Genomic DNA, 23,097 nt, shown 5'->3' on the forward strand with positions numbered 1-23,097 from the left:
TCTATTGCTCGGTATAGTTGAAAAGTAGAGAATAAATATTTTGTAAAATTTTTAGATGAAATGGGTTAAATGCATATGTACAGATGGGGAAATAGTAAAAAATGAAAAGATAAATTAATAAAAAAAAACTATAAAAAAATAATAAAAAATAAAAAAAAATTGTTGAATTTAAAAAATTAATAAAAAAAGAAATATAAAAAAACTAAGAAAAAATTAAAAAGAAAATTAAAATATATTAAATAAATCGCCTTAATTGTTAGTGAGCTTCTTCTAAAGCTTTTCGCCTTAAATGAGTTTTCAGCTAGAAAAAGAAAATAAATCGAGAGGCAGTAGTAAACAACTTTAAATTGTTAGTAAGTTTCTTCTAAAGGTTTTAGCTAGAAAAAAAAATTAAAAATAAATAAATTGATTTAAATTGTTACTGAGTTTCTGCTGAAGCTTTTAGCCTTAAATGAGCTTTTAGCTAGAAAAAATAGATAAATTAAAAGTAAATAAATCGAGAGGCAGTAGTAAACAAATTTAAATTGTTAGGAAGTTTCTTCCAAAGCTTTCAGCCTTAAATGAGCTTGCAGCTAGAAAAAAAACAGAAAGTCATCAAACAATAAATGGTTAAAAACGCAGCAATTGTGAATGTTTTCCTAACAAATTTAAATAAATAATAAATGTACTAAATTTTGGATTTCTATGTGTATGTATGTATATTTACTAACATGCGGACGGAATTTTCTGAATCGAACATTACATAAATGGCACAAAATATATACCTTTAAACAAATAAGTTAGAGCAAATAATGCAAAAATAAAACGCCTGAGTATGTAAAGCAAATTTAATATTAAAAATCGAAGAAACCCAATGCTTGAACTAATAACTATGCAAAATATTATATGTAGCTGTTATTTCTTGGACTTCATTTTATACTTGTAATTATTATTTAAAAAAATTGTATTTTTACACTTCTTATCAGCTCTAATAAGCGGCTTTCAATTTTGCTAAGCTTTTGCAAAACGCAACTCTGATATATATTTTATTCTTACTTATACAAGTATGCATGTATTTATGTACCTATTGTATATGTGTTTGATTATATGTATGTATGTAAGCCCTAGGTGACTTTTTACGCTACTGTGCTCTCAGTCACAGTTATTACATACAGCTTCATAAAATTATTTATCAGCAATTTTCTTTACTACTATTGGATTTTTATCCACGTTTTGTAATTAAATATTTTTATTATTATTTTTATTTTGTTTTTGTTGTGTATAATAATATTTTATTTTAACTTTAAACTTATTTACAATATAAATTCGCTTTATGTTTGTCTTGCATAGATTTTCTGCTCCTCAAAAATGGTCAGTAAGTGTTAATAATGCGGTGTATTGTGTGTGCGTATGTATGTGAGTGTGGGTGCGTGTAAAGAAATTTAGATAATGAAATTCATTTAAGATTTCTTTTGCAGCAAGCTTCTAGTTGACATTTTCACATACATAAATTCAAATTGCAAAATCAATATTTTTGAGATTTTTTGACAATTCTTTTAATAAAGTATACAAATTCGACCAGGAAGTAGAAATATTGTATTAATGAAAAAAAGCTTTTAACGTGCCAATTGTGAAAATTTTACTAAAAAAATTATAAATTTTCATGAAGCTTTGGCAAATCGAAAGCTTGAAAAAAAAGTTTCGGAAAGTTTGTTGACAAAAATAAGTTAAATAGTCAAATTTTATTTCATTTAATATTTAATCCTATTGTTGTTGTGGCTTGGGACTTTGATGCTTTGTTTAATATGCTTTACATAAGTTTAACACTGAAAGTTGCACACTTAAGATTCTCATAATTTTGTTTAAATTTTTTATTTATATATTTAATAAGCATTTTTACTTAATATACAATTTTTGTAGCGTGTAATTTAAGTATTTGTATATTAGTAATAATATTAATATTAATTGCATGAAGTACCCTGTATCCTATTTATTTAAATTTATTTTTTCATTAGCGTGCACTTATTTGCTTATTGATTTACGATTAATAAGAATAGCTTTCGCTGCGAAATATTAATTTAAATGGCACGCTTTTTTTTGTAGGCAAAAAGCTTTTATGAATAAAATGTAAGGTTTGATGTTATTTAGTTTTTATCTTCATATTTTTGCGAGTTAAAGGCAATTCTAAAGTTTTTTGTTCATTTTCTTTATTCTAAGTAAAAAAGGCATTATCTTTCATGCCCGATATTTGAAAGTAAAATAAAAATGAAAATGTGCAATAAAAATGTGTGTGCGCAAGAGCTACAGCCTAAGCAAAGAAAAAATGAAAAAATAAAGTTAAAGCCAAAATTAGGCGCGCAAATTAAGCGAGCTTTGTTATTTCGCCAAGCTTTACTTTCCAAAGCTTTCAAATAGCAGTGCAAGTTTTAACGCATGCTTTCATTTTACTCAATAAACTTTCATAATTGATTTTTCATACAACACATTAACAATTTTCAAATGTGCTTAGTTCGGACTCAATACTTTACTTGTTCTTAAAACTTTAATTCTCCCTCTCACATACTGCCTACTCAAGCTAAATCTACCATCCTTCAGGAAATTTCATAATTATATATTTACCTCATAATCACATTCTATAAGAATGCTTACATAAGCTATACTCATTTTATATTTAGCACAATAAACCAGCACCTTATAACTACACTCTATGAATTTCACTACTAAATGCTACAAATTTAAACATTTTTATATATACTTATTTATTACTTATGCACTTAATTACTTAGTCAAACGCTTAAGATCAGTTCTATTTTAATTAAGTTACTAATGACTATAAATTTCATTTTTAAACTTTTACATATAATTTCCTTTCTATGTACAGTAATAAGGAACGTTTTTCGATAAGAGATTCATTATCTGTATTTACTTTATAGTAATTATTAAATTTACAGCACATGTTCTTAAATTTTTTGTTTATAAAACAAAAGCTTATCTTACTAACAAGGCTACAGCTTAATTTTGTAAGAATAGAAAACCAAAAAAAAAAAAAAAAAAAAAAAAAAAAGATACCAGTTTAGGAAAAGGATGGCATGCAGGAGAAAGAATATTGTTGTAATATTGTAACCAGAGAAAGAGAACTTTTTGAAAACGTTCAAAAGCTTTAAAATTATTAAAAAAACACAAACAACTCCCTTAAACATTTAAACTTTCATTGCTTCCAACTTCTCGCCACTTTTCTTAAACTATTTTTAACAAACGATATCGCACAAATCTCTAACGCAAGTTATTTTGTAAGCTTTGCATGATCCTAAAGAGATTGCTTAGTGCTGCTATCGCTCGAGCTTCCCTTACAGTGAACCATTTGTCTTAACTCCTATTTGTGCTTACATAAATTCTTACAAACGTATTTTAACCGAAAGCTAAATTTTTACGAGAGTTAAATCCTAAAAGCTTAGTTTGTAAGCCGGGTTAAGCTTATGCTGAAACACTGACCATTAAGGTGCAGGCCTAATGCAGGGTGGCTTTGCTTACTTGCCTTCGATGACTGTCAAAAGTAAATAAAACAATACTGAAATATATGAAATGGAACTAAATGGCAACTTTGCTGAAGCTCTTAAAGTTCGGCGATGTTTCAAATAGCTTAATGTTCTATTTGCAGCGCTTTTGACATTAGGAATTGAACACCTCTGGCATTCATTTATTTTAATTTGGTTTAGCTTAATTTTTGAATTTTAGGCAGATTAGAGAGATTGCTTATTTGCATTTGCTTTTCAAATATTTATGAAGAAAATTTAAAAAATGCCATTGAAAAGCATATATGTATGTATATATAATATCATTCTTCAATTGCTTCTCGTGCAAGCCTCTTTCAAGCTTGGGCAAAGCTGAAAGTGCCAATGTTTTTCTCAAGAAATATAATTCGCGCACCCAACACTTTGATCGTAGGTGTGATTAGCTTCCTATATTGTACATTTTTACTATTAAAAGAAAAATTCGCAATATGTTTTCACAGAATGATATATTATGCATTATTTAATATGGCTTAAATCTCTGTTTCATTTTTCTTTTTACGAATCGTCTGACTGTTATGACAGCCTTCAAAGCGCCAATGTAGTCATACAAGTTTTCAAAGCCAAACAAAGCAAATACAGCAAGCAAAGTCAGCCTGTATTGGTCTAGCACCTTTAGGAGGAGGAATGTTATTGTGTTAGTGGGAGCATGCCCCACATACCACTTGTGTGACGGCGCTTTTGATGATATTTCTGACACTTTGATTTTAACCTCCTACCCCAAAAAATAAAAAGCCTTAGGGCGTGGAGCGCTTGGTAAAGGGATGTAGCTTTAAATGTGCTTCAGCTCTTTAGGTTCGAAGTATTGGAAGATCGATTTATTCATGGAAAATATTGACTAAACATTTTTTTTGTTTATGTAAAATTATTTTACCACGAAAAGAGTTTATGCGAACAGGTAAGATGCGCTTCCTTATCGTTTCCACGACAGTCGGTTCTACGTTACCGAAACGACCCGGATTTAAATCCGGTCAAGGACTGTTACTCCAGCAGCATTCCCCGTATGTAAGTATGGGGAATGTTTATGCTGTCACAACAACATACAACAACATGCGCTTCCTTATTTTTGGGCGGCTCGCTCCGTCACAGGAGTCATGCTAATAACAGTTTTGAAAACTTTTAAAAGTTTAGGGAGCTGTCGATAAGAACGAATAGAGAAAGGATTGCAAGCATTTACCTGGTTTAATTGAATATTTTAGTTTAAAAAAATAATAAAAAATCAAGTGTACAATTCAAAGCCCTAAATATAGGGTTCATTTTTATTTTTTTTTTATATTATATTTATGAATCATAGCGCAAAAGTTTAATATCGTAAATGTAAGTAAATGCTAAAAAATATTTTTTTGTTTTATGTAAAATAACGAGAATATTTTCTAATTAATTTGTTAAATATTATGGAAACATATTTTTATTTGAATTTCAATATTTTAGTTTGCATATATTTTTATATTTATATTTAAATGCTGCAATACGTTAAATCTAATACTAATTGATGCTAATAATAGTGGTTTATGAATGTTTTTTTATTCCCACTAGCTGGGACGTTTTCGGACGCATTTCACTTTTTGTGTGCTTATAAGGATGTTTGTATTAGTGGGTGTACATTTGAGTATGTGTGTGCGTTAAGGATTAATTTTATTCAATTCATGTGTGTGGGTGCTCGTTTTTCTAATGCTGTTGCGTTTTTTTAGTTTTTTGGTATTTTCTTACACATTAGATTAAGTTAAGATGGTGGCGTAGAACGCCCAAGTAGCAACATATGTATGTATGTAATAATTTTTCTTGATATGACTTAAAACATTTCCACGCTTGTCGCAAATTTGTTCAGCTCTTTTCATAGATTACAGTACAAATTTGATTTTGTTGTTTTTGCATTTGCGAAAAACTGAGTTTGGCAAAATTCTGCAGTTGCTCTATGTCTGTGTTATACGGGCAGCTGGTAAAGAATAACGTAAAAAATAGCGAAACCTTGTGTAAATTATTTTTTGTTCGTATTATATTTTCTTGATTTGATATTTTCATTTTATAATTTTACAAACGCCTTTTTGTTTTTTTTTTCAAATGATTTTACTTCATGTGTTATTCTTCTTAAATTTGTGTCAAGGTACATATTCAAGTGCTGTCTTGCATATACGAGTATATGTAAATGTTTACTTTTATTTTAGCAAATTTTCTGCATATGCGCAACAATCACATTTTCTCAATTATTAATTTGTCATAAGTAATTATTTTTATTTTTTTCTTTCAATTATTTTAATGTTTATAGATTTATTTGTGTTTTGCTTTAAAGTTACTGAAATTTTGATTTTTGGCTTCGATAATATTGTGTTTTTTCCGTTTATCACCATCGTAAGAGTTTCGTTTGAGTGCTTTGCTTAGTGTTTTGTTTTTGTTTTTTTTTAATAGTGTTTATGTTATTTGCTTTAAATTGCGCAAAAGCTGCGTTCTCTGACTCCCGAAAACAAGTATGAGTTGCCGCAGAATTATTGTATTTTTAAATAAATACATTTGTATGTGACGTAGGCAAGAATCGAGTGAGTTGCCATGGTTGGCTATAAAATTTCTGATTTTACGGTAGTTGTTTTTGTTATTATTATTTTTCATTTATTTTTTTAATTCACAGCCCATTTGTGTGTGTATGCGTGTATCTGAATTTTTGGTAAACGCAAAATATCTTATAAAAAAGTGTTTATATTGTAAATAAAACCAATACTTCCCGCCAACCAATTTACGCAAATTTACTGATGAAATTTTGCTAAAGAAAAAAGGCAAATTCAATTGTTTTGTATGTAATAAATTTTTTATTGTTTTTCGGGATTTTTCTTTAATTTTTCCATAATAATGGTGCTAATAATAATAATAGTATTCCATTGGTAATAATGGTTTAATAATAATGACTAAATTCATAATTAATAATTTCATAATTGTTATAATTTTGTTTAATAATAATTAAATTCTTAATGCATATCATTTATGAATGCATATAAAGCGTTTATTTATTTAAAATATTATCATTAATTTATTTTTTTCAAATTACGCTTCTTACCTTGGTAAGAATTTTGCCAAAATCAGTTATTCTTATCTTAATCGTACAAAAAAAAAAAACGCAAATATTTTCATGCTCATGAAAATGATACTGTTTTAATGACTTTAGGAAAATATAATTATTAATAATTAATTTACAATAAATAAAAATTTGTTATTACATAATTAACTTCCATTTGTTAGGTTTGGTAATTTGACTAGAACTGTTTAATACAACTTTTTAATAACTGCTCTCTTGCTCTATTGCTGCTCGATTTGTTCTGCTGTAAACCCAAAAAAGCAACTGATTCACTGGTACAAACTTATTTCAAAGCCATGCAAATATCTACAGCGCTTACACCAGAGCTTTCAAGCTTTCACGCGCTTTATCATGCAAATTTAAACTAACAAGCGCAAAGCTTACATTGATGATTTCACTTGATTTTACGCTTTCCGCATGCACTTGAAAGCTCTTGCACCTCAACACTGTTTATGACACTTTTATGACTTTTTTGTTTAACGCTACTTTATCACTTAAATAATATTTATAGATTAAGTTGCATTATTTATTAAGTATGTGTTTGTTTGTATATGATACTATAAGCTTTCCTATGGTTACATATGTGTGTATGGATGTGTTAGTAGCGCCTAGGTAGTATATTCTTAGCTGCTGCTTTGATTTGGTTTCCATTTTTGCTTTGTTAGTTAAATGCAATTGCAATAAACTTTTTTAATGCTATGTAGTTATTTATGAAATGTTTTCTTCTTTGTATCATATTTTTGTTTTATTGGTTTCATATAAATTTGATTGTAAATTTACATTTTAATTCTGTTTGTTAGGTTAGGGGTTTCACTTAATTGTTTATGGGTGGTTCTTACTGTTTCAGCTTTACATTTGTATATACTTGTATATATATGTATATGTATGTAAGTAAGTATCTAATTTTCTCTGCTTGGGGGGACTTTCGTCCGCCTTTGACGTTTTCACCTATATTTACAATGTGATTTCTATCAATTAAGTACATTTGACGCTAGAGTTTTCTACGCTTTTTGCTCTACATACCTGCACATACTTAGTAATTTTTGCTTAATATGTATGTATGCAATAATAAAATATATCTTAAATTATACTAATGATTCCAGAGTGACTTTAAAAATGAAAAAATATTATAAGAGAACACAAGTACAAATTACACCTAGATTTTACGATGAAATGTTTTTGGAATATTTTTGTTAAGAAAAAGGCAATTCAGCATCTGCTGAATTGAATTGGTTTCCATAGTTTGTATAGAAATGCATTTGATATACCGAGTAAACGCTTTTTGAAAATTTAAGTGAGTAAAAGACAATTCAGCGCTTGCTGAATATATCAATCAACCACTCTCGGCAAACTTAAGTGAGCAAAAGACAATTCAGCATTTGCTGAATTTAATCATTTTCAGTATACTTTGCTGGAGTGTTTCCAAACGGATTTAATATACCATGTAACTGATTTCGGCAAGCTTAAGTGAGCAAAAGACAATTCAGCACTTGCTGAACATACCAATTAACCAATTTCGGCAAGATTAAGTGAGCAAAAGACGCTTCAACACCTACTGAATTAAATTAGTTTGTGTAAACATTACAGGCATGGATTTGATCCGACTTTCAGCGAACTTAAGTGAGTAAAAGACAATTCAGCGCTTGCTGAATAAATATTATTGCATTATTTTTGATTGAAGAACAAAAAACCTCTTACAATTTTTTAATTATGTATGTTGAGAATTACATCCACATGTTGTATTAAAAATTGCCGCATTATATTCAGCAATAATTTTATTATTCGAATTTTAAGTTTTTAACATTTATATTCAGCGTTTGTATTGAACGATTTATTACTCATCCGTTGATTAAATATTTAAAGCAAATATTGAATAGCATCCAAAAGTTTCTGAATAGTGTCACAGTAATACTGAATTGACCGAAAGTGGCCTTAAGTTGCATAAATTAAGTTGTCCAATCCAGACCAGCAAAAACTAGATAATTTTCAACATGCTCTGAATGTACGATATGATAAATAGAATTATACAACAGACCGCTTTTACATTGCCCCACAGTAGTGCGTGAGGAACTGTCGAGTATGAGATGGCAGCGCTCAGTGAAACGAATTTGTTTTAAAGATTTACAAATTTCAAAACTGTGCTCTTTATTCAGTGCTAAAAACGTGTACTTTTAAGATTGTAAATAAATCGCATTCGGCTTAATCGTAAGTGGATTAATCTAGCCGAAAACTTACGGTTGAATACGAAGTAAAGCATCAATTTTTCGTACCATGTAAAATATTTGTCGCGTAACATTAACAAATGCACTGAAATTCGTATTCAGTACGCGCTGAATTGTTTTTGAAGGCCGTTTCCCACGCCCTCTTAATGTTTGAAATCATTTAATATTTACTTGCCTGTAATATTCAGCTTGCGCTGAATTGTTTTTGAACGCCGTTTCACATGTCCTTTTAATTTTTCAAATAATTACATTTTTTGACTTTTGTTTTTGAAGGCCATTTCATATGCCCTCTTAATGTTTCAAATAATTTAATACTTTGGCTGTAATATCAGCTTGCGCGGAATTATTTTTATATTTTATTCTGCTTATGTTATTTAGAAAATTTAAACCATTTCAGCAATTCGTCTAAAAATTTATTTACATTATTTCATTGCAAAAAATCGGCAGGATTTAGATTTAAACATAATTTCAATAAAAATAATTGCTAATTAATACTGCAAATTTAATTTGAGATGCTCATAATATTATATTATATTTGTAAATTGCCCACTGTATATTATCACAATTTACTAAATTTATTCATAGCTGCAAGTAACTTGAAAAATGTTTCTAATTTTATCTGCTTAATATAAAAGAAGAAGTTTCCTAAACAACATGCCTATCTCAAAGGAAAATCCACAGAGACAGCTCTTCACGAGGTTGTAAGTGCGATTGAGAGGAGCATAGAATACAAGCAATACTCACTAGTCGCTTTTCTCGACATAGAGGGGGCCTTCAACAATGTCACCACAAGATCCATAATTGAGGCTCTTAACATGTTAGGCATAGACACAGGTCTCAACGAATGGATAGAGAACATGCTCAAAACTAGAATAATCATCGGTGAGGTAGGCAGCAGCACGATAAAACGCTCTGTCAACAGGGGAACCCCTCAGGGAGGAGTCTTATCCCCTCTACTGTGGTTACTAGTCGCCAACAACATCCTCACCAAATTTAACCAAAAGGGAATTAAAGTGGTGGCGTACGCGGACGACATAGTGCTTATGGTTTCAGGAATGTTTCCAACCACAATCAGTGAGATTATGGAAGGAGCTCTGGTATTACTCAGCAATTGGGCCACGGACTGTGGTTTAAGCGTAAACCCGAGAAAAACTGAACTGATGCTATTCACCAAGAAAACCAAGGTGCCAAACTTTAATCTCCCAAAACTAAACGGCGTCAGCCTCACGCTAACCAAACAGGCCAAATACCTAGGGGTTATCCTGGACCCCAAACTCAGCTGGAAGTCCAACGTAGAGTACAGGGTAAAGAAGGCGAACATAGCACTTTACACATGTAAGAGAATGTTGGGAAAAAAATGGGGTCTCCAACCAAAATTATCCAACTGGTCCTACACAGCCATTGTAAGGCCAATACTAACATATGCGGCACTAGTTTGGTGGCCTGCAACAGAAAGGAAATACAACAAAACTAAGCTGAACAAGATACAAAGAACAGCGTGTATCCTAACTACAGGAGCGCTCAATGTACTAACACATCTATTGCCATTAGATTTACACATTAAAACAATAGCTACTTGCAGCGCGGTGAGACTCAGAGACATAGGAAGCTGGACAACAAGGCCGTACGGTCACAGCAAGATCCTCCTACAGGGACCCCCGCTGCTCAAAAACGGATCAGACTACACAGTCCCCGACCTAAACTTCAAGAAAGGCTTTCCGGTACGCTTCCCACCGAGAGCCGAGTGGAGCAAAGGAGAGGTGATTGGAAGACACGATATCGAAATCTATACCGATGGTTCTAAGATGAACTGTGGTGTGGGAGCTGGCTTCCATTCGGAGCCACTCAACCTATCTCAATCAATTCGTCTTCCTGATTATGCCACCGTGTTCCAGGCAGAACTTTTAGCGATCAGAGAAGCATGCAAATCCCTAGAACTCTACAAGGTAGTTGGTGCAAGAGTAGCTATCTTCTCAGACAGTCAAGCAGCTATTAAGGCCTTAGACTCCAACTACATTTCATCCAAACTGGTCCTACAGTGTAGAGAGGAGCTGAAACTGCTCAGCCATTGGCTTGAAATTACCCTCATATGGGTTCCCGGTCATAGGAACATACGAGGCAATGAGATAGCGGATGAGCTAGCAAGAAAGGGCTCAACACTAGACATAACAGAGGCGGTGGCAGTTTCCACCCCACTGAACACACTAAAAGCATCTATTGCTTCACACTATCATGCTTTAGCCGAAAGAAGATGGAAGCAAATACCTACATGTATCACAACAAAAAACGCATGGCCGTCATATAAAATCCAAAGGACGAATGACCTGTTAGGACGCTCTCGGCCAAACATTTCACGGATCACTGCAACCCTTACAGGACATTGGAAAGTAGGGGATCATGCAGCTAGACTCAATCTACCCTTCAATCCTATCTGTAGAAGCTGTCAAGCGGAAGGGGCGAAGGAAAGTCTGTTCCACTATTTATGTGAATGTCCGGGACTAGCCAGGGCACGACTCCGATCCTTCGGTAAGCCTTTCCTACAGCAAATTAAGGAGATCTCAGTCATCGAGATAAAGGATTTGCTCCTAGTCTTGGACCTCACTAAATGGATCTGACTTGGAAACAAAAAAAAAAAACAAAAAAAAAACTTCATCATCATTTCACGAGATAGTGGTATTAAAACGGTGCTGGTCACTAATTAGGAGCATTTCAGCTAAGAAATGTTCAACCACCTCAACAACAACAACAACAACAACAACAAACAAAATAGAAAAAATAATTGATACAAATATTAGAACAAAACAAGCAATCGAGATTTGAATTAAAAAAAAATATTTCGGAATTTCTTTCTACAAAAAAATTTATTAACTGATAATAAAAAGTTTTGAATTAATTTTTTAATAAATTATAAACAACTCAATTTTTTATAAAAAAAACTATTTAAATTTTTTCCTTTGAATTTTTTTTCTTGTGAGAATAGTAAACAAATGGTAATAAAACTATTAAATTAAGATTTTAAAAAACTAGGAAACCATTAAAATTTGTTGGAAAAATTATTTTGAATTTTTTTCGGCAAAAATTGTAGTTAACTGGTAATAAAAACTATTAAATTCTTTTGAAGCTTTTTCTTGTAAAAACTATTAAATGAATATTTTAATAAATTAAAAGACAACTGAAATTTGAATAAAAATTGTTTTAAAATTTTTTTCGGCAAAAATGACAATTCACTGGTAATGAAAACTATTAATTTAAGATTTGAATAAACCAAAAACTTGTAAAAAAATTCATTTGAATTTTTTTTCATTCATTTGAATTTTTTTCGGCAAAAATGTTAATTAACTCGTAAGAAAAACTATTAAATTAAGTTTTTAATATATTTAAAACCGTTGAAATTTGTAGAAAAATATGTTGGAAAATTTTTGCCGACAAAAATCGTAATTAACAGGTAATAAAAATTATTGTAATAAATTATTATTTTTTCCATAAAAAATGGTAATTAGTTGGTTAAAAAATTATTAAAGTATTTTTTTTATAGAGAATCATATTATTTGTAAATCTAATTAACTTTAAATAGATGTTGGAAAATTCAAATATTATTTCCACTGCTTCAATCGTTAAAAAAGTCAAAGATGTTTGCTGAATGAAAGGTTAAAAATTTAAAATATTTAAATTATTTAAGTCTCTGCATATTAATACGGAATAAGCTTCCTTTCGATTTTTTTTTCTATTTTCGAATTAAAAATGATTTAATTCTTAAAAAAGTATATTTATAACTCAGCAAGTAATTCAAAAAGGTGTTAACAAAAAAAAAAAAATTATAACAAGTAGCTATCAACCACACTGAAATCATATTTGTATTGCACAATTATTTCTTTTAATATTTACTTTACTTTCGAACTAAAAATCTGGTTTTTAAACTTAAAACTTTTTTGTGTTTGCACTCTTAACCCTTTTTTCAAACAATTTTTTTCTGTTTTAATGCTTAAAGTAATTCTTCAATCAATTTACAATTTATTTAGTTAACTTAAACTAGACTGCAACTATATATAATTATTCAATTCAATTAAATTTTCAGTAGAAATTAATTTTAATCTTCTAAAATTACAAATTCGCTATACAAATATGGTTGTTTTTTCTCATTTCAAAAACTCAATTAATTATTTTTTGGCTTATTTAGCTGTAGACTTGTTTCATATTTCCTTTGTAATGTTAAGTTAAGAATAATACTTTAATTACAATAATTAGATATTTTTTTCATGCCATAAATGGGAAACTATTTTATTTATTTATATTTTTAGTACAGCTGCAATTTTATGTTTGTTTCTTTTGCACAAAATGTCTATTGTACGTTTGTATGTTTGCATGCGTGTATGTGCACGGTATTATTATTCTTGTTTTTCATTCGTTATTCTATGCTGGTAATTAATAAATATTTTTGCATTTTTTCAAATTGTTGATTTTATGTTTTGTACATTTCTTTTTTGACTTTTATAAATATTTAAATTTTCTCTACAATATTTTCAATGCAATGCAATATTTCGAATGCAAATGTTTAAGTGTGTGTTTGTGTGTGTGTATGTGTGTTGTATGTAAGTGTGTAGAATGCTTTCATGATAGCGGGTGTGTGGGTTTGAATAGCTTCTATGTTGGGGGAGGAGAGTGAGGATTAGTTTCGAGCGGCAGAAGTTGTGTGTAAAAGAGCCAAACTGCAAGTTATATTTAAAGTTTTATTTTGCTAATTATTAGATACTTATTCACTTATAATATTTTTTTTATAATTTCAAAAATTGTTTCAACGCACTGTCGCGCCTTTGAGTGACTTAGTTGCGAAAATCTGTTGAATTGTGATTTATTTATAAATTACTTTAATTACTACTCAGTTTCAGTTGATTTGTTTTGTTTTTGTTACACTTCTTCTACTGCATTTTCGTCTGCTGCCCCAAATATTATTTGTATTTCTTTATGCTTCTCATCACCAAGTATTTGAATTATACTTTTTGTGAGATTATAAAAAATACTAAAGTTTAATTTTAGTTTTGTTTTTAGCTTTGTGTTTTTGTTTTCTCATTTGGTATAATAATTTTTATATTTTTTTATTTATCTTTTTAATAATATTAATAATATTTTATAATAGATTTGTATATAATATGTGTATATATGTGTGTATATAAATCTTTTGGGGGGATTTTTAGTGTAGTTTTGTTTTTTATTAATATTCTATGCATTATTAAAAAAAAATTGTAGTTGATTATATTAGTACATTGTTTTCTTTTATTTTCTGTTTTTTGTTTTTAAGAAAACGTGCAAAGGAAATGTAACAAAGGTAAACTAAAAGCTTTATTTGGCTAATTAAGGTTTTTAATCTTTTATGCTTCTTCTTCTAAATTCATAAATACTGGTAATAAGCATTTGTTCCTCTTATTTTCATGTAGAAATTACCTGTATTTGTGTATGTTTTATTAGTTTAAATAGTTTTCTGTTGCTTGCTGTGGTTTTTGCTTTAAATATTTTTTAGCAGCAACTTATTTTTATATAGAAAGTCTTCACTTACTGTGATGCTAATTAATTCAATTCGCTAAAGTTGCAAGAAAAATAACTTGTGGCTATTTGATTAATGATTAGTTGAAAGCCTCGGTTTGGAATACATTAGTAAACAATTTTCGAAAATGCTTAGCTAAGCCTTAAATTTTGAAATAAATGCATGAAAGAGCAAAAAACAAAAAATAAACAAAATTATTAAACAAAATAAATAAGTTATATATATAAAAAATGGAAGTATTTAAAAAATGTACTTAAATATAAAAGAAAAATTTATAAAATATTACAAAAATTAAGTTAAATATTAAAAAAAATTAAGTAAAAATTTTTAAGTTAAATAAAATTTACAAAATTATTAAATAAATATAACTGCATGGCGGCAGAAAGAATAGAATAAGAAATAATAAAATAAAATAATATTAAAATACAATTCCTTAAGAATATAGAAACATCAACGATAAATATAAAAAAATAGTATTAAAAAATATACAAATTCATAAATCATAACCCAATACACACACAATCTTTCAATTCATAACAATAATACTCACTAGTAAAAATTGAAATTTTAATTAATGATAATTAACGCTAATGATCGCATTCATTTAAACATGTTTGCACATATGTTTTTTTATTCATTTATTTGTGGCATAGCTTGTTAATTAATTATTTATTTATTTTTTTTGTTTTCATAATTCTCCATTCTTGTGAGTAATCTGCCTCTTTTACTTTAAAACTAACTTTCTAAATATTTTTCGCACGTTTTTCTTTACCTTTAATAATAATAATAATATTTGTTTTATATGTATATATATATGTATATATATACTTTTAGTGTAGTTTTATTTATTGATTTATTTGTTTTTGTTTTTGGTTTTGGGTTTTTCACTTAAATATTAATTAAATTCGAATTTTTGTGTTAGATTTTCAATTATTCTTCGCTTGTTTTTCTTGCTTAAAAGCTAAAATGCTAAAAAGTTTTCTGCGCCTACTCCTCAAATATGTATGTATGTATGTAGAACCTTTTCCCAATGAACTACTATTTTTTGTGTTTTTGTTTTGTCTAATCTCTAAGCGCTTCTCCGCCGCTTCACTAAACGCAATTCACTACCTGCTTCACGCTAAACTCGTGCATCTTCGTGCACGTTCATATCGCTCTATATAGCTTTTTAATATGTACGTATGTTGCAAAAGTTCAACATTAACTTCAACAAGTTTATTTCATTTTTCATTTCATGTTTTTTGTTTTTTATTATTTTGTTTTGCTTTGTAATAATTTCTAAACCAATTTTTATCGGCTTTATGGCCGATGTTTGCCCACCCTACTATATATGTATGTATGTGTATGCATGTATTTGAGTTTATGTATATAAGTAATTATGTATGTATGTATGCGCTTGCTTTGTCAAACAATGTTCCAATATGTTTCAGCATAAATTTCATGTATTTATGTTTGTATGTATGTATCAAAAAGCGTTTGTTTATGCCTAAAGACTTTCGCTTTCAGTTTATTTGTTTGTATGCGTATATAAATAATACTACAGGGCCACCAACTACTTACATTCCAAATTATCGCTATCCTCAACTATTTTTCGCTGCACTGTTCGGGAGAGTAGTAGAGCTATGTATGCGCGTGTGGCTTGCAAGCATTTAAAATATGTGTACGTATGCCTTAATTACTCATATCGCAGGACTAATCATGCATCGAAGTGTAAGTATGTTAAGCTTTTTGTGAAAAATCAATACAAAGGAGTAGTGAATATGAAGAAGGCTGCTCATTATAAGGCTCCCCGCGTTTTCTTACTTGGAGCAATCAAAGAGTGTTGTTTTGCCTAATTTTCAAAACCATATATTCGTATATATTTGAGCCGATAACTATTTATTATTGTCCAATTTGAATAGCAAAACCTTGTCAGCAATAATCGGCAAATGATTAAAATCTCATAACAAGACACGATATTTAGCTCAAAACTACGCGAAAATAATGCGTAAGCCAGCTGTTTTCAACGACTCTTCTTGTGGATTTTTGTAAGCGCGCAACTTTTAAAGCTTGGCAGTAAAAGTCTGGTCGTGCCTGTAAACTTTTGTTTTACTTTCTCTCGCTCATTACTGTAGCTAGCGCGTGCGCTTTTCAGTTTACGCGTCTTTGGCTATCTCGCCTCGCCATCTCCCGCTATCTCTCTCTTTCCATTCTAGTCAAGCCATTGCTATCACAAACAAGTTTTTTGCGCTTTTCCTGCTTCACATTGTGCTATATTCTTTTTCTCTTTCACTCTTTTCTTCCAGCCAAAGTATAGTTGTCACGCTCTAGCTAAATGTTTCTTTCTCCTTCTACAGCGCATGCCTTCCATTCTAATCAGGTCTTTCTTCTTAGTGATTATGTCCTTTTATCTAAATTTCTCGTAGTATGCCCTTTTTCGACACTCTCTTTGCGCTCCCAATCGACCCTGCTTTTGTAATATTCACTTTTTTTCAAAATTTTTTTGTATCATGTTTTAGGTTTTCTTCTGTGTATTTAATTGATATTGTGGAACTTTAAGGCTTGTAATCTCAACGTTTTGTGGAACTTTTTTCTTATTACAAACTGTGGGAAAAATATTTCCCGAATTTTCCCTCTCTCTTCCTACTTTCCTCTTTAATATGCTTCGCCTCTCTTCAAATTTGCGCTGGCTAATATATTATTTTCACTACTTGCTTCGCATTATTTTCAAACTATTTGTATTTGGTAATAAATTTTAAATAATTATTATTTATTTAGTTCTTTTTATGCCAGCTGGCTGCACTATTTTTGTAGTTTGTTTACTAAATTTCTTGTTGTTCTCTAATTTTAATAAATTCCCATTATGATTCTTTTTTACTAATAATGTATGTTTTATGCATTATGTTTTGTATGCGATAATTTGCATTATTTCAGTGAAATATATAATTAATTTTTTTTAGATTTTTAATTTTAAATTTTGTATAAAAATTATTATATTTTTTTTTTGGATTTTTGTGTTTAATTTAATTACTTCAGTTACTCGCAACTTGTGGGTTGCTCTAATTTTATTAATGCATTTTTTTCTATATTTGTTTTTGTATTTGAAAACCCAGAACAGTTCAGTTTTTTCGGTTTTGGTCGCATTTGCCAGTCAGCTTTTGTTGTGGTTGTTGTATTTGTGTGATAATCTGAATTGTAGTGGTAATTAATTAATTAATTGGTTAATTTATGCCACTATTGTTGTAGTTATGTATGTATTAATATATCTATGTATGCAAAGTGTTTGTAGTTGAATGGAATATCAAACTTCAAAGTGTGATTGTGTGCCTAAAAAATGATGCATAAACTTTCAAATATAAGTTTTTGAAAATTTAAAGAAATCCTTTGATAATAAGAGTCAAATTTAATATTTTTTTCTTACACGGTGTTTTTGTCTTGCGATAAAGTTAATTAATAAATATATTTGTCATATACATACATGTATATATGTGTATAATGTATATGCGTGTGTTGTATATATATATCTACGATATTATTTTGTTGTATGTTTAATTTTGTTTTTGGTTTGGCAAAAATTGTTCAACGTCTCTTCGACATCCATTTTATTTTTCTACTCGTACGCGCATTTCCGTTAGCGGTATTTCAGTTCTAAATTTTTTTTGTTTTTTTTTTTGGTTTTTTGTATATATTTATTAATTTTTAATAACATTGTTTCATTACACACTTTATCAGCGTGTTGGTTTTCATTGACGTTTCGAAAAAATGAATTCCACTTTTATACTTATTTGCTTGTGTGTGTGTTGACGTGTTTTAATCATATAATCAATTGTTTAGAGGCGCTTCGATGAAAGCTTGTGTTTGGTATCGGATCGGCCGGCTGGTTAGGCGATAGGAAGCTGGATTTACATCATTGGGTAAGACTCTTTTAATTTGCTTGGTTGTATGATTTTGCCTGTGAACTGTGGTCTGACCTAAAAGATACGAAATTAAATAGATGTTAGTAGCACTGTTTTTTAGAAACGAGTAGTAAGTAGTTGATCCAGCAATTAAATTATACCACCTCAACATTTTGAGCAATTTTGACTATTTTTTGTTGTTTGTTCAATGTAGATACATTTTTATAGAAAAGTATAACTGATTATGTAACAATTATTAATTATACATTGCACGGTGCAAACCCAAATATCAAACTTCATACAGAAAATTAAAAATTCAATAAAGTTTAATTAAACTGTCACGCTTTTTAATATGCAATGTTAGGAAACATCTCGATATGCATTTTTATAGCTTATTAAATTTTAGTACAAAAAATCTAAGTTCGAAGTTACTGAAAATTCTGCTGATTTTTTTAATGTAATTTTTTCCTTGATGGAGTTGCGCATTCTCTCTATATAACGGAAAAATATCGTGCATTTACTCAACAAAAGGCAAAAAAAAAGCAAGAATTTTCATTCTGAAACTAATTTGAGTAAAAAATATGACAAGAAAATACTATAACAATGCTACCTTAGGAGTCTAAACCGGTCCGGAATTGGCTGAGCTATTCTAAATCTTATCTTTCAAAAAAATTCAAAAATTGCATGAAACATCTAATCTAATTGCTTGCGTTGAAAAAATTTTTAAACATTTAAGACTCTTAAAGCTTAAACTTTTCCATTGTATGAGGTGGTTTTTTGGATAAAATAATTTTAAAAACAAATTTTATTTATAAAAATAAAACTTTGTAGGTGCCAAATGGGGCCGGCTCACGTAAATATTAATACTTTTCCGAAGCATTTTGGTGGAAGTCTTAAAATATAAAAAAAAAATATGAAACATTTATACACTTATGCTCGACCAAATAGCTCCTTCTTCTACTTGTGGCGATGTTGTACCACAAATGGAGGGACCTACAGTTTTAAGCCGGCTTCGAACGGCAAATGATTTTTATGAGGAGCTTTGTTATGGCAAAAATGCACGCGGAGGTTTGCCATTGCCTGTCGAGGGCCGACCGCTAAAAATCAGTTATAGATTAAAATAGGCGCTCAACTGGAAGTGTACCTAAGCTGCAAAGTAAGTAAATAAACTAGTGAAAGCTGCTTCTAAATTTCTACAGGCTCAATCTATTACACCGGCACTCTGGTTATTGGAAAATTTCGTTATTCCGTCTAATGCTCCATCTAAGCTTCAGGTGTGTTTTCATAATTTTCACTCACCTCTTTTATTTTGTTTGTTGTGTATTTGTTGTCGGCTTTTATTAGGATATTCAATTCATTATTGTAAACTTGCACATTTGTTGGATAGTGAATTTATGTTACGGTCTCATTTTTTTAATTTGAAACGGAATCTGAAGACTACTATTTTTTGCTATTATTCCTTCGGCTGTTGCTGGGAGTTTCTACTGCTGACCGTTGTTGAATTTCGAGTTTTGTTTGCTGCGCTTTTCTTTAGTTTTGTTTCAATTTTTTTGTTCTATTTGGTAATAGGGATTTTTTGTTGTATATATAACTTTTTTTGTTGCTTTTGGAATTACTGTTTCATCATTATTCTCGCAAGAAGTAATCGTTTGTAATTGTTAATGTTGTGTAACGCTTTAAGGAACTCCGATTGTTAATAGGGTCGACTGGCATCCTTTGGCCGCTTTAGTTGAACTTTCAGTCTTTTCATGCCAATCTGGAAGCCATTCATTGCCTGAATGGCCGCTTGAGCGCTGGCAGGATTATCGAATGAAACAAAACCTATAAAAGAGAAAATATTAAAATAATTCGTTAAGTAAAATGTAATTCAGATTTAGGTTTGTGTGAGTGTGTCTGTGCGAATGACTTACCAAAACATTTACTTTGATTTGTAGCACGATCTATGAAGACCTTTGAACTGATCACATTACCAAATGGCAGGAACATCTGCATCAATTCCGCATCGCCAAACTCTTGCGGCAAATGATATATGAATAGATTACAACCCTCCGGCCCGGAAATCGAACATCCTGGGAACATCAGAAAATCTTAAAGAAGACATTACAAGAAAAGAAAAGAAGGAAAGAAATAAACGATGAGAAAATCAAAAGTGAAAAATCTATGAATTTGTGATTTGTGATGCTGCGACTTCAAAGGAAAACTGAGCAGAGATAAGGAACGTAAAACGCAATATAACTCAAATTTTTAATACTCGAATATTTGGCGTATGTATTTGCCATACAAACGCCTATATTGAAAATATGAAAATGCGAATTGCCTAGAAAAAAAGCGGTACAAATTTAAAAATAATAAAAATACAATTGGTACATACATATATTATAAATAAACCTTAGGAGATTAAGCATACAATATTGTATAGAAAATTAACAAAACTAGTTTAGGAAAAAAATGAGAGAAAAATTAAAAATTCAGTGGCCAATATTCAGTGCACTTAAATAATTATAATCTATATATAAAAGCAGAGGTACGAAAAAAGCTTCAGCAAAGCTTTAGTTTTACTGAACTGAAAGCTATTTGCGTTATTAGTGAAAGCCTTTTAATCCCAGCTTCCTAATAAATAACTGAATTTAATATACTGTGCAATTACGATATATTTCTTTTTCATAGAAGTAGAAAATAGGCCTTGGTTAACTGAAGCGGTAGGTATTTGTGCTAGTGGTGAAAGTTCTTTGGTCCAAGCTTCGAACTATTTAGAGAGAGAGGATAGATAGAGTAAGGATGGTGCGACTCAACAATTTGGTTTGAGGTCATTCTTCCGCGAATTTTTGGATTCATTGATGAATCTTAAGAGATTCGGAAGAGGAAGAGTATGAACTTTATCCATACTCAGTACATCCCTAAGTCTGTGATTACACCCACCAGTACTCTCAGGCTCTTTCTACTAAGAGAAAGGTAGCTAATTTCCTGTTTGGTTCTGTACAGGAGTCCAATTCAGACTAACGCCTTCTACGTACAGACCATAGTAGCCTTCCACCCGACTTCAAAGGCGTGTGTAATAATGGATTTAATCAGGGTGATGTACGACCAGTGTACTATCGTCGGTCTTAGACTCCACGTCCTGCCAATGATTCTTTTACACTGCTAGAAGACTTTTAGTGTTCGAAAGACCTTCTGCTCAACGTGCGTATTCCAGGCCATCTTACCATCTAGGATTACACCTAAGTATTTGCCCTCAGAAAACAATTGCAGTGTTACTCCTTTCAAAATGGGTAGTAAAACGGCCGTCCATATTGTGCGAGAGACCATGCAACTCGCTACAATGCTCAATTTCGTTTAGAGCTACCTACATTCTACCTACCGCTCTCAGATTAGTACGCACACATCTTCCGCATAAGCTTGGATGTGTCCAATTTTCTGCAAATTATTAAGAGGAGAGTCCACAATAAAGCACCAAAGTAGGGAGAGAGTACACCGCCTTGTGGGCAGCCCTTCTTAACCCCAACCTTGATTCCTTCATTGCTAAAAGCTCCTTCAATGTCCCCAAAGACAAAAAGAGTGTACTCTCTTGTTTCCAAACCCTTTTCGACTATACTAGCGCGCTCGTGCAGAGCCGATTTACAAGATTTTCCACTTCGACAAGCATGTTGTCTGACATTGAGAGGGTTGCGACTTAGAACTCTTGGCCCAATGTATTATATTGTACTTCTCGACCGTACTTTTCATGTTTTTAAGCATAAACGATGTCAGGCTTATAGGTCTCAAACTTTTCGGTAAAGCATAGTTGTCCTTCTCTGCCTTTGGGATAAAGACGACTTTCACCAAATGCTACGGTTGTGGCACATATGTTCGCGCAAAGATTATTTTCAGAACCTTCATTAGTTGATCTCCGCCACGCTTGAGCATTATTGAGTAAATGCCATCAGGTACCGGGTACTTAATGTTTTCGAATGACGAGAAGGTAAACTTTATCGTTTCCTCGCTAACTATCCTAGATGCAATGAACCAATCACGTCTGCTGGTAGAGGTAAATTTAAAATAGAACTGGCTTCGAACTGTATCAAACATCGAATTAGTGAGGAATGCTAGGGAAAGCTGGATTGGAATGATGCTAGAAAAAATCATGATCTAACTGACTATTATAAGTATAGCGAAAGCTTTCATGCCTCATTACATTTTGGGCCATTCGAATATTTTTGTATCATTAATATTATTTCATTATGATAAAATATTTTTTTTTGATAGTGGAAAATTTGTAAGTACATGTGAATGTTTTTATATACAAGAAGGAAAGTAATGTTTACACTATAACAGTTTTATGCTTCAAAGTAATTGAAGAGGGTACATACAAATGCACATACATACATATTCTAACTTTGATGTGTTCGTAAAAGCTTTGGAATAAAAACAAAGTTTTTTTCTTTGGATTACAACCTTTAGCTAATAAAAGATCATGCAAAAATAAATAAAAAAGTAAAAATGCTATTATAAAGTGCCATAAAATATTTACAATGCATTTTGTGAGTACTTAAAATGCTTTTAACAAAATGTGTAGCATTTTTCAAAGGTCATTGTTTTTTGTAGCTACCGAGTTTCTTTCCATTCTTTTGTAAATTCAATATTTCATATTTAAATGCATTTGAGGAAGTTTTGTATGTTGACATTGCTCAATACGACGATGGGGAATCACATAAATGAAATATTAAAAAAAAAATAAAAATGGTAGCATACATATGTATGTTTATACACATCTACAGATCTAGTAATAGAAAGGAAATGGATGTTACACGCATGCATTTTGGGGAAAAATAATGTGAAGGCAAAATACAAAAGGTACAAATAACATCTGAAA

At 30.5% G+C, this 23,097-nt stretch overlaps 1 protein-coding gene across 1 annotated transcript in view; it reads right to left on the minus strand.

The window, feature by feature from the left end:
* Positions 1-17,361: 17,361 nt before the first annotated feature.
* The window catches only part of LOC128861944 (CUGBP Elav-like family member 4), a 33,615-nt gene continuing 27,879 nt past the window's right edge, over positions 17,362-23,097 (minus strand). The window contains exons 6-8 of the mRNA XM_054100317.1: positions 20,159-20,335; positions 19,548-20,069; positions 17,362-18,323 (exon numbers count right to left, since the gene is read on the minus strand). Of these exons, the coding sequence (XP_053956292.1) occupies positions 19,942-20,069; positions 20,159-20,335 (305 nt within the window). The 3' untranslated portion in view covers positions 17,362-18,323; positions 19,548-19,941. The remainder of the gene's footprint in view (positions 18,324-19,547; positions 20,070-20,158; positions 20,336-23,097) is intronic.

This window comes from Anastrepha ludens, chromosome 4, assembly GCF_028408465.1.
Source record: "Anastrepha ludens isolate Willacy chromosome 4, idAnaLude1.1, whole genome shotgun sequence".
Lineage (NCBI taxonomy): Eukaryota > Metazoa > Arthropoda > Insecta > Diptera > Tephritidae > Anastrepha > Anastrepha ludens.